At 33.6% G+C, this 12447-nt stretch overlaps 1 protein-coding gene across 6 annotated transcripts in view; it reads left to right on the forward strand.

Moving 5' to 3' along the window:
* Positions 1–9966, forward strand: part of LOC145632109 (putative polyribonucleotide nucleotidyltransferase 1, chloroplastic) — a 29063-nt gene extending 19097 nt beyond the window's left edge. The window contains exons 13-25 of one of the 6 annotated variants that reach the window (XM_081684397.1): positions 580–672; positions 2612–2790; positions 2958–3141; positions 3236–3283; positions 3435–3507; positions 3817–3890; positions 4247–4354; positions 4444–4538; positions 5485–5548; positions 6992–7045; positions 7115–7156; positions 8699–9131; positions 9461–9966. In XM_081684397.1, the coding sequence (XP_081540523.1) occupies positions 580–672; positions 2612–2790; positions 2958–3141; positions 3236–3283; positions 3435–3507; positions 3817–3890; positions 4247–4354; positions 4444–4538; positions 5485–5548; positions 6992–7045; positions 7115–7156; positions 8699–9040 (1356 nt within the window). In that variant the 3' untranslated portion in view covers positions 9041–9131; positions 9461–9966. The remainder of the gene's footprint in view (positions 1–579; positions 673–2611; positions 2791–2957; positions 3142–3235; positions 3284–3434; positions 3508–3816; positions 3891–4246; positions 4355–4443; positions 4539–5484; positions 5549–6991; positions 7046–7114; positions 7157–8698; positions 9132–9460) is intronic. The other 5 variants (XM_081684399.1, XM_081684402.1, XM_081684396.1 and 2 more) reach the window with 5 other exon arrangements.
* The last annotated feature ends 2481 nt before the right edge of the window (positions 9967–12447 follow it).

Raw genomic sequence — 12447 nt, forward strand, 5'->3', positions numbered from 1 at the left:
CAACTCATGTTAAATTCCCTAGTGTGACAAGGAACTTGACATGGCCACCCCTGACTTCAAACTCTCGACTTCCACCTGACAGAACTTAGCCTCATCACTCCTTGTCTCCAAAACTCCTTTAACAAACTCTGTGAGTTCAGTAGGTTCCTTGTAAAAACACACACACACACACACACACACACAACTAACATGGTCTTAGGGTATATGGTGAAATAACTTTTAAATTAATAGTATATGGTGAAATAACTTTTAACTTAATAGTATATGGTGAATTAGTAAATTACCCCAAATGGCAGACTAATGACAAACTAACGGCAGTTACCAAAAAAGGCATTTTGTGATAATGACAGGAATTAAGTGGTACATGGTGAATTAGAAAGTTTTTTGTGGTATATGGTGAATTAAGTTAAAACTCAGTGGTACATGGTAAAAAATCCGGAATTTTAAAGGTGGCATATTCGTTCTGCTGCTTATCTTTCATCATGTACCACATGTATTTAGTAGAATTTGTTACTTTAATCCCTGTCCATATTATCAGAATTTTGTGATTATACTTCAACAAAATGATCTTTTGTGCAGGCTCTGGCAGTTGTGACCCTCGGTGACAAACAAATGGCACAAAGAATAGACAGTCTAGAAGGTGATGATGAATCAAAGAGATTTTACCTTCAGGTAAATATTATATATTCCTTATTACTTCTAGTAGTTTTATTAGAACTTTTTAGATGCATGAGTTAGTATTTCAAGGGATCTATTTTGCATAATGTTTCCATCTATTTTTAATAGATCCATCTTTTGCATAATGTTTCCATCTATTTTTAATAGATCCATCTTTTGCATAATGTTTCCATCTATTTTTCAACACACCAAAAATTCTTATAACAATACCACATAAATGAGGAGTGTCAATAATAAAAATGTTCTTACTTCGTGTTTGTTGGTTGATTGGAGTATGAACTCTCAAACCTTTACCTTTATATGGACTCAACTACTCTATAGTATTTGGATATCCAGAGTCAACCAAATAATATTTTCTTATTCATGCATAGGAGAAACTCAAGTTATGTTCTAATTATGAACTTTGAATAGAAAATGAACATAACTAACATTCAATACCTGGAGGTGGGTGGTGGAATCCCAATTTAGATTTACCTAAACAATGCATTAAAACTATCGTGTCATGTGCACTTCCTCCGAATCCAACACAAACATATGTGAAAATCATATCAGAAGAGCAAGAAGTTAACACATTCTATGTTTTGAATCCACTACTCCCTGTATATGCTTGTCCAGCTTTGTTTCCCACAACTGCCTTTATATGGGTGCCATCTAAAGAACCAACACAGTCCTATGCGCACAATAAAATTTTCAACTTACAACATTATTCAACATACTATGGAAGAGATTATAACCTTGAAAAAAGGCCAATACTTAGCATTGTCGGAAGTTTTTGGTGGAATTTCATTTAGACTTAGATATGGTCGAACGATATCTTTTGACAATGTGACCAATGCTTGCTATACCCTTATATTATACTTACAAATAGTTGATATTTAGTGTTGATGTTGATCAACTGCATCATGATATAATAGGATGTATAAACATATGTCAGCCTCTCTGCACCAAGCACAAACCTCCCATATGAGAATAGTTGTTTTCCATGAGTGTTCACAAGATTGATGATTATGTGCTTATCAACCCTTAATTGCTCTTTGCGCAATTGTGGGTGACAATTCAATAACCTATGTACCAATGAGAATCAGGTTCACCTCCAACGTGCAATGGTATTCAATCCATGCTTGTAAACAACCTTCTTAGCTCATGCATGGCTATTTACTTCACGCAATTTTCGACCAACAATTCGTCCATTCTACAAGCCAAATATTGAAAAAATAGGGACTAGGAACCTAATGTCAACATTTGTCAAGAAGTTAAGTTTTCAAAAGAGTTTTTAACGTCCATAGTCATGAGTCTCATGACAATCTTGAAAAAAAAAAAAAATTATTGAACATAAGCAGTCTCTAACATTTATTAAAAGAAGCCTTAAACATAAGTAGTCTTTAACAATCAAACATCGTTGCCATCATCAAATTGAACACTAATCAGTAATAGTGATAGTAATAGTAATAGTAATAGTAATAGTAATAGTTATCAGGTATAATAACTTCATGGTAATAGTGATAGTAATAGTAATAGTAACAGTAATAGTTATCAGGTTTAATAACTCCATAGTAATAGCTATAGAAATACTATATTAATAAGTCCCAATAAGTTGAATAAAGTCTAATAAGTTCCAATAATTTGAGTAAGGTTTAATGAGTTCTAAAAAGTTCAATCGGGTTTAATAAGTTCAGATAAGTTCGGGTCGAATAAGGAAAATAGAACAGACCTAAATCTAGTTGTACACTGGTAAAAGCAACCATTAGAAATTTCCAAGCAATATTATGGCGTGGAAATGTTATGTGCATTGTTAATTATTACCACTTATTTGTAACATGTATTGCAGCTAGTCAAACTTCAACTGTCATTTGTCTTCACTTCCTTTGGAGTTTGATATAGGGATGCAGTACTGGAGTGTCACTGATCTTGCGCTGTATGGTATTCTTTGTAGTACTCTTTTCCCCCATCATGTGTTGGAGAAGCTGGACGAGTAGGAGCTCCTAGTAGGAGAGAAATTGGTCATGGAACACTTGCAGAGAGAGCTCTCGAACCTATCCTACCCTCAGATGGTGAATTTCCATATACAATACGTGTTGAGAGTAATATCACTGAGAGCAATGGTTCTTCAAGGTGAATATTCTTTTCAAGGTTATGGTAGTATGTTAGTAAAGAGTGCGTTCATGAGCATATAAATAATAATTTAATCAGTATTCTTTTATATGTCCCAGCGGTTTGGTTTCTGTTCAACTAGATACCTGTATTGAGTGTATTTTTAAATTTTATGTTGCTTTTTGAAGCATGGCGTCTGTTTGTGGCGGATCTTTGGCACTACAAGACGCTGGGGTTCCAGTAAAGTGTCCAATCGCAGGGATTGCTATGGGCATGGTTTTAGATACAAAAGAATTTGGAGGTGATGGAACTCCCCTCATTTTATCAGACATAACTGGATCTGAAGATGCCTCTGGAGATATGGACTTCAAGGTGAAGTCAGAAAGTAATCTTTTTTTACAAGAATTTGTAACACTATGATGCATGCATCATATGTGCTATTTTGGAACTAATTTCGTTGCTGTAGGTTGCAGGAAATGATGATTGCATTACAGCATTCCAAATGGACATTAAGGTTAACATTTATTCATTCCATCTATACAGCGAAAAAATATTCATTCTATATGCAGAGCAAATAATTGTCATGTTTGTTTCCTCAATTGAAAGTTTGTCAGATACTGTGCCAAACATTTCCTAAGGATGAGCTTTTGTTCTGCTAATTTCAGGTTGGAGGCATAACATTACCTGTTATGAAACAGGCACTTCTGCAGGCTAGAGATGGGCGGAAGGTTATTCTAGGTATACATTTGTTTAGAATGCTGAGATGTAATGTTGTATATGAGACTGCTGTTGCTGTGCTTTGTATTTTTCAGTTATTGGGAAATCAAATCTAAGCCGCATTGCAAAGCATCAAATGCAGTTATTATTTTTTCATGTCAAATTAGATATCTGTAAAACGTTCTTAATGTTTCAACGGGATGCAGAGCAATTTGACCATTTTCAGATGCTATCATTGTTTATTAGAACTCCAGTATATTTTGTGTTACCTTTTTTTGTTATATAATGCTTCTTTGCTATGATTGTGATCTAGTTTGTCTTTTTCTTCAGCTGAGATGTCAAAATGCTTGCCACCTCCATCAAAACAGCTTTCTAGATATGCTCCACTAATCCATGTCATGAGAGTAAGCAGTCCCTTACATTCTACTCCCTCCGTCCCCGAAAGAACGACCCTTTTGGGTTGATTTCGCGGGTTTTAATAAAGTTAAATAAAAATATTGGAAAGATAAATTTATATGGGGTTTGCAAAAAAGTAGAGAGAGATAGTAATAAAAGTATATGGAGAAATAAAATTTTGTACGGGGAAGCTAATTTTGCACAAATATTGTTGCAAATTAGTGGGTATTTTAATGCTAATGGATCATTCTTTTTGGGACTAAAATTAGGCCAAATGGGTTATTCTTTCGGGGACGGAGGGAGTACATTGGTTTTGTCAGTTATGTTACATAATTGTCATAATCTTGTTTTTGATATAATATAGGTGAGGCCAGAGAAGGTTAATCTTATCATTGGTAGTGGAGGAAAAACAGTGAGGAACATTATTGAAGAAACTGGAGTTGAAACAATTGACACACAAGATGATGGAACAGTAAGCGCATGTTTATATTTCCATTTATGTCTGTCTGTCTGCCCAAAAAGGCTGAATCCAATTAATACTGCCTTGACTGATGGTTGCAGGTAAAAATTACTGCAAAGGACTTGGAGAGCCTTGAGAAATCTAAGGTCATGATCGGTAATTTGACAATGGTTCCCACCATTGGGGATATTTACAGGTTTGTTGTATTCAGAGGAAACCTTGTTAATATTGATTGATTATCATGTCAATTTTGAACCCATGGAAATCAATGTATTGGTCTTTTGTTACATCCTTAAACACAGCAAAGAATTCTTATTCAATGTACTGCATGATCCAATCATAGTCATAAAAGAGTTAGGTGATATTACATTTGGAATTTTCAGTAGAAAAAGGAATTTATTATATATGGCTGACAAGTTTTGTCCTTTTTGAATTTAATAGCATATTCTACCATGTGACTGAAATTTTTACTCCTTTTTACTACTTCAGACATCCCATTTGGTTTTATACTTTCCCTTCTTATATGTCCAGTTTAGTTTATAAAATTCTAAGCTGAGAAAGGTGCCATCATAAATTTAATACATCTCTTTTTCAAACTATAAATTTAATTATATAATGTGAGAAATGGTGCCATTATAAATTTGATTAGGTTTTACACTCTCTCACATTCAATTAAATTATTGCCTAAAGACTGCATCATGATAAAGTATCAAAAGTGCTATGAGACTTAGCACAAGTTAAGGTCACTTTAATACTTTGTAGAAAGTCATTTCTGTCTTAATATTTTGTAGTTTTTTTTTTTCTGTTTTTTCTTCACCTGAATTTCACTTATTTTATTTTTATTTTATTTAACCTTATTAGTCTTGGACTTAACCTTGAACTTAACCATGAATGTATATGAATTTATTAGATCTGAGATAAGTGAAAAAAAAAGGTGAGGAGAATAGTGTTTATCTAAGTTATTAGGAAAGTAGCCAATATCATAAAATTCTCCCCGTCATTATCTCTTAAAATATTAAAAGATTTATATTAAACATGGCTAGAGTTTTTTTTTTAAAATTATTGTTATTATTAAGTATAATTTATTTTGACAGTATCTAGACTCTAGAAAACTGACTACTGGCTGTTATCCTCCTTGCCAGGAATCGGGAAATCAAATCAATTGCTCCTTATGGTGTTTTTGTTGAGATCGCTCCTGGACGTGAGGTGATTTGCTTTGGTGCATTATGTTTCGATCATTTGATTTGGTTACTTTTGTCTGGTTAATGTTCCTGCTAGTGCAAAATTCATCATATTTACAAGGAAAATTCAGGCAGAGCTTTTCAATATCATCTTTTGCGAGAAACAACCTTTTTAAAGTTTTCTAGCAACTTCAAACCTTGAACCAATTTATTTGTTTATTTATTTTTTTGCGAAAACAATCTTACCTTCTTTCCAATGTTGACTAACGAATTACATGCACTGAGTTGCATGTGCCGGTCACTATTTACACCCCTTTCTCTCCCATGCTTCCATTTCTCTCTCTTTTAATGTAACATTGAAGGTTCAAAATCCAAATTCACTTAATTTCTCTATTAACCTTGCATTTTATATGTTCCCATCTTAAATCAACCCAATTCAGTAAAGGCAATGCACTTTTTCATCTCTAACTTCTCTAATTTTTGCAATTGATACTTGTATTCAAATTTAGGTTTTTGTCCCCAATTTTTGAATGAAGTAAAAGAAAGGAAAGCAATGAGTTGATGGGAAGCAACTTTCATTTCCCGTGATTACCTTGGCTTTAATCCCAGCATCTTCGAATATCTTGACTTGAAACATGATTGTCCTTTTTTCCACAAAATGGGATACCAAGTCCTTCCCCTCTTTTTTTTTTATCCTCCTGCATATTAATGCTTGCAATTTGCTATATGTGTTTGCTGATTAAAAAAATTTACCCCACTAAAAATTAGTTGGGAATCAAAGAGTATAAGATGAAGAGCTTGATAATTTGGGAAGGGGGTTTAAAAAATTATTTTTGATAACTTTGAGAGGAGATTAAGAATTAGATTGAAGTTTATACTTGAATTGAAGAATTTTCAATATGTAGTGAGCAATTAAAATATAAGTACTTAAATTATTAAAGATTTGGTGTGTTGGAAAAATGGAGAAATGGGTGAAGAAAATGAAATAGTGGAAGATAGGGTGGAAAATAGTGGTTAAGTCATGTGTTAAGCACGTGTGGGCCAACGCAGAAAAGTAGCCGGTCAATTCTGGAAAGCAAGGTAAGGTTTGGTTTAAGGTCTGAAGTTGAAGGTTGTTTCTCCCTAAAAGTGGTATCGAAAAGGTCTGCTTTGACAAATTTTCCTATTTTTAAAGTCATTTTGACCTTTTTATTTGCGTCAAATGAACCTTTCTTTTTCCCCTACTCATATTAATTATCTATGTTGACATTTCTCAAATATTAAAAAAATAAAAAAAAAATCTATGTTGACATATAATTGGCTGATTATCAATACTATTTTATCATGGTAATACTCTGACAAGTTGATTAATCTTATTGCATAACCTGTGTGAACAAGTCCCCAATATAGAACAGGGAGAGTATTTTCTGAGTCAGCAACATAGTCTAAAATTTTGACATTGATGCTGATGAGCTTACTTTCTTTTCAGGGGCTTTGCCACATAAGTGAATTGAGTCCCAGTTATCTCGCTAAAGCTGAAGATGTAAGTGCTGAGTGAATTTCATAATGAAGTTGTGTTTTCAAGGTCTTACATGATAGTGGTCATTTGCAGGCATTTAAAGTTGGAGATCGGGTTGATGTCAAACTTATTGAGGTTTGCCCTCCCTTACAACCTTCCAAATCTCAGATCTATCATCAATGTTGTTAGATACTCTTACTGATAGTTTTGCGTACTGATTGTTCTTTTTTGCTAATATTTGATTAGCGGAAAAAGATTAAATAAGCAGTTGACACTGAAGTATGAGCATGAATAAAATGGGTTTCATACGTTGGTTTTAATTGTTATTATTTTTTTAATTTTTTTTTTGGCTGGTGGCCTGGTGCTGAAGTAACCTGCTTTGTGTCTGGCACTTTGACTAGCTGAACGCAGCAACATTGAAAGTTAAAGGTTAATAGTTTAGGGTAATACCACATGCATAGATATTGTCCTTTAATACTGAGTATATGTAATGTGTGGTACATGTTTTGCAAGGGTAAAAAAAAAAATGACTAGGTATTTCTCAACGGTAACCCTAAATTTTGAAGTTTTTTTTATTTCTATCTAAACTAAATTTTAATTCTTTGTTTTTTTTTTTTTTTTTTTTTTTTTTTTGTGTTATTCTTGAGAATGTGGCAATATGACCATTTTGGTTATAAAAAATTGTAAAAATGACTTTTCAAACTGGTGAAGGTTCTTTTAATCTCAAATGACATAAGATCCCTTTGAAAAACTGTTTTGCTTTTGTCTTACATCAATATCCTATTTCATTTTTTTTTTTTTTTATAATTTTTAAATGAGAGGCGATGTAATTTTTTTATTTTTTAGTAACTATGTCGTTGTAGGAACTGAAAACCTTGATTAGTTGAAAATACCCCATTTAATAATTATTTATATAGGAAAATGGTTATTAATGCCTCATTTTCAAGTAGAACCAAAACTGTAGGGTTATCGTTGACATTTAGATTTAAGTTTGGCTACCAAGGGAAAAGCTCAAAATATAGGGATACCATCCATTGTTAATTTCCCAAATATATATTTAGCTATTTGGGAATTAAACCATTTAGAAATTGCAACTTCTACTAGGAATATTTATAAGGAAAACAAAACAGATGTAATGGTGTCGTCAATTATTAAACCTGTTGGAAACATGAACCAGAGACAAGCGAATAACTTGTCTGTTAAATGACTAACCTTAGAACACCAGTGAATGGAATGATATCCCTAATTTTTACTTTATGTATCAAATATTAAATGCTCAGCTATCTTCAATATATACTCTGCGTTAATCTTCTGTTCTCACTTGTATTTGGTGTACTTTACTTTCCATTGAAATGTCAACGTACCTGTTTCTTATGAGAGAGCTTAAAAATTAATGACTACCCAAGAGAAATTTCCATCAAAATAATTATCGGATGTGGAATGAATGATTTTATTGTCCTAGTGCTTTTAATGATATTAATCAGTCTCAAATTTGTGTAAATAGCTAGCTGATGGTTCCATAACAAATGGCAGAACTATGAATCGGTCTGCCATACTGAGGCAATCCCCAACATATGATAGGATACACGGCTAGATTGCATAAAAAAAAATGTCTTCAGGTGACAAATTCAGGTAAAGCTACAGTGGACTGAATGGAAATTTCTCTACATTGTGTAGGTGAATGAGAAGGGGCAGCTTCGCCTTAGTCGCCGTGCTTTAATTCCTGATACGGATCCATTGGTACCAAGCACAAAGGTGCGACCTACTACTGTACCCAAAGAAAGTTCTGGTTCTCAAGATTCTGCTGCCAAGAGTGCTCCTAAGAATGTTGAACTGACAAAAGTCAAAGTAAATGCTTCAAAGCCCACGTCAAAGGAAAAAACACAGGATGTTTACCCTCCTGGGAAGGTTGTCAAAGATGCTCCATACATCAACAAAGATAGGCTTAAGAAGGCCAACAAAGCTATGAGCAATGATAGTGATAGCACTGTGGTAAATAATGAGGCTAAAATTGGATAGTTGAATAATACGGCAGTCTATATTCATCTTCAAATAATCCCTTGCTCATAACACAAATCAAAACTCAAGCATTGTGCTAACCTGAGGTAAGGTATGGGATTGTTTTCTTCATTAAATTATTGATATTTATTTATAGTATGCTGGGCCAAGAGGGTTGTTAACTAAGGTTTACATGAATACGTGAGGGGTTACTTTGCTACTTTACACAAATTTAATCAATGAACTTATATCAGTCTTTCATATCAAAATGAGAAAAATCATGTTGTATATGATCATGGAAGCATATCTATTTTATCCGAAGTATATTTATATAACATTGTCAAGTGCTGCAAAATGCTTGCACTACTCGTTCAAGAAAACATTACTCAGAGAGTTCTATCTCCATAATCTGTGAAATACTGTTTGTTATTTTCTTTGCAGCAGGAATCATTTACGAAGTACATTATTTTCTTCCCATAAATTTTTGGCAGTACCTCTTTGCAATGGAGTCTGCAGCTTAAACAAGCTGGATTTCTTACCTCTAAAGCCACAACTTATGGATGGGACGAGGATCTCGATTGTGGCAAAAAGAACAGTGGATGCAGCTTACTGCATCAGCAAGACTGAGATCTGAGGTTGAACACAAATTCTTGCACCTGCATGCCAGCTTTGAAGTTGGTAATTGACTAAAATGATTGTCTAATAGATTTTCTTTTTCTCTGTAGCCCTTACCGTATCAATTTTCCGCCTTTTTAATTTCACTTCAGCCATTTGCAATTTTTTTTTTACTTTATTTTATATTTTTATTATTATATTTTTTAAAAAAAAATTTCAGCCATTTGCAAAAGTGGCTTGAACTTTTATTGATCTATTTGTGGAATATTGTATATAAATTCAAATTTAATCACCATCAGTTAATTAATTTGATGAATAAGTCTTGTGTACAATGGGTATACATTAATTTTATTGTAAAACGGTCAGTTTGAGCATAACTTTAACTATTTTTATGGTAACTTTAACCACTTAAAAAAATGAGCAATTTCCGTAAATAATGCTAAAATAAAAAATAATTCCGTATATATGTTAGTTTTAAAACTATTTTCCGTGATACCGTAAACGTAGGATTAGTGTAGGGTTGTAAAATCCGAGGCTATAAACCGCTAATAGCAATAGCGGATTTTAAAAAAGAATCGCTAATGTCATTAGCGGTTCATTTATTAAAATCGCTAATGTCATTAGCGGTTTATACTTAAAATACTCGGTAACTTATTAGGCTTAATGTTTAGGTTCTTCAAATAGAACCGCTAATGGTATTAGAGGTTCTTCAAATAGAACCGCTAATACCATTAGAGGTTCTATTTAAAGATCCTCTAACCATCACAGGTTCTTCAAATAGAACTGCTAATGGTATTAGAGGTTCTTCAAATAGAACCGCTAATACCATTAGAGGTTCTATTTAAAGATCCTCTAACCATTACAGGTTCTTCATATAGAACCGCTAATGGTATTAGAGGTTCTTCAAATAGAACCGCTAATACCATTAGAGGTTCTATTTAAATAACCTCTAAACATTACAGGTTCTATTTGAAGAACCTCTAATACCATTAGCGGTTCTAATTTGTGTAGAACCGCAATCTTTATTAGCGGTTTATTAATAGCCAAAATACGAACCGAAAATCCGAGCCTACGTGGACGATATAGTGGGAAATATTTTTTAAAGCAATGTACACACGGAATTATTTTTTATTTTAGCATTATTTACGGAAATCGCTCTTAACAAATAATTTTTAATTTGTCCTTGGTTTGAATTTTTTTTTTTTTTTTTTAATATGTAATTTCTTATAGATATGTGATTTCATACTATAAAAACTAATATGAGTAACCTAATACATCATAAGTTTTTTGTAAGATAGAATTTATTAATTAAAAAATAATAACTTTTGTAGTATAAAGGGCAATTTTGAGTACTTTTAACGTAACTTTAACTCATTTTTTAATAAATTAATGTACACCCGACTTTTTGGAGAATTTGTGTTATATTTTGAAAGTCGGTGATGCTTTTTTCTCTTTCTATTTGCATCTACACAAATAAATTCGAAGTAGTAGACAACAAAAGGCTGAAAAAGGTTTTATTGAACAAAAAGTTGCCAAAACATGTGATTTAAATTTAGGGCAAACTACACAGTACCGTATTCAATTGGTCAAATGTGTAGCACATCTTTAAAAAAAGAAGAAATGGTAAGGTAGATATTGGGATTCATGATAAGAAGTCAAAATGAAATACTTCCTCCGTTAAGTATTATGTTTAAGGAAAATTTGTTAATTACTACCTCAAAAAGGAGTATTTGTGAATTACTACCCCTAAAAAAAAAATTGTCAATTACCACCCTAAAACTGATGAATTCTATAGATTTCTACCCTTTTCCCTAATCAGCCCCTAATTAGGTGATTTAATCTATTGATGATATCATTATTCGGCTAATTTGTAATTAGTTGCTTTTAAACCTTAAATAATTAATTAAACCCTAGAACCACCTCCACACCACCATTGCACCACCTCCGGCCACCCTCCACCCACTACCGAACCTACCTCCTGCAACTCCCCACCCTAAAACCACCATCTGCCCACCCTAAAACCACCTTCCTTTCATGATACCCCCATCCCTTACCCGCGGCGGCCTTGACCCCCTACCCATCGCCGGAAAACCTTGCTCGACCATCCCCAATCTTCCATTATCCCCTTCCCCCCTAATCACCACCCTAGGGTTTCAATTTTAGGGCTTTAGGATTTTAATTTTGGAACATTAGGGTGGTGATTAAAGGGGGGAAGGGGGTGGAGGAGGCTTAGGGAGGGCCTAATAGGGTTCTCTGGCAAGGGGGATGGGGCCAGGGTAGCCGGTGGGGGGGAGGGGGAGGGATTTTTTCGAGGGTTGGAGGGATTGTTGGGGGGTTTAAAGGTGGTGCAATGGGTGGTTTAGAGGTGGGGTGGATGCCGGGGCGGGGGTAGGCTGACGGAGATGGTGGAGATGGGGTAAGGGGGCTGCCGAACGTGGTGTAGTGGTGGTTTAGAGGTGGTGTTAGGGTTTATTTAATTAATCACGCCTTAAAAGTAACTAATTATAAATTAGCCGGATAATGATATCATGAATAGATTAATCACCTAATTAGGGGCTGATTAGGGAAAAGGATAGCAATCTATAGAATTCATCAGTTTTAGGTTAGTAAATAACAACTTTTTTTTTAGGGGTAGTAATTCACAAAGACCCCTTTTCTGAGGTAGTAATTAACAAATTTTCCTATGTTTAACTTTGAGGTATTATTTATGAGATATAAAATATTCCAAAGTCATTCATTATAATTAATGGAGGTAGTAATTTGTTTTTTTGTAACCCAGATGTAAAATAAACTTAAATTTTATTTATCAAATA

The sequence above is a fragment of the Chenopodium album genome, chromosome 5 (genome assembly GCF_948465745.1).
Source record: "Chenopodium album chromosome 5, dcCheAlbu1.1, whole genome shotgun sequence".
NCBI classification, from domain to species: Eukaryota; Viridiplantae; Streptophyta; class Magnoliopsida; order Caryophyllales; family Amaranthaceae; genus Chenopodium; species Chenopodium album.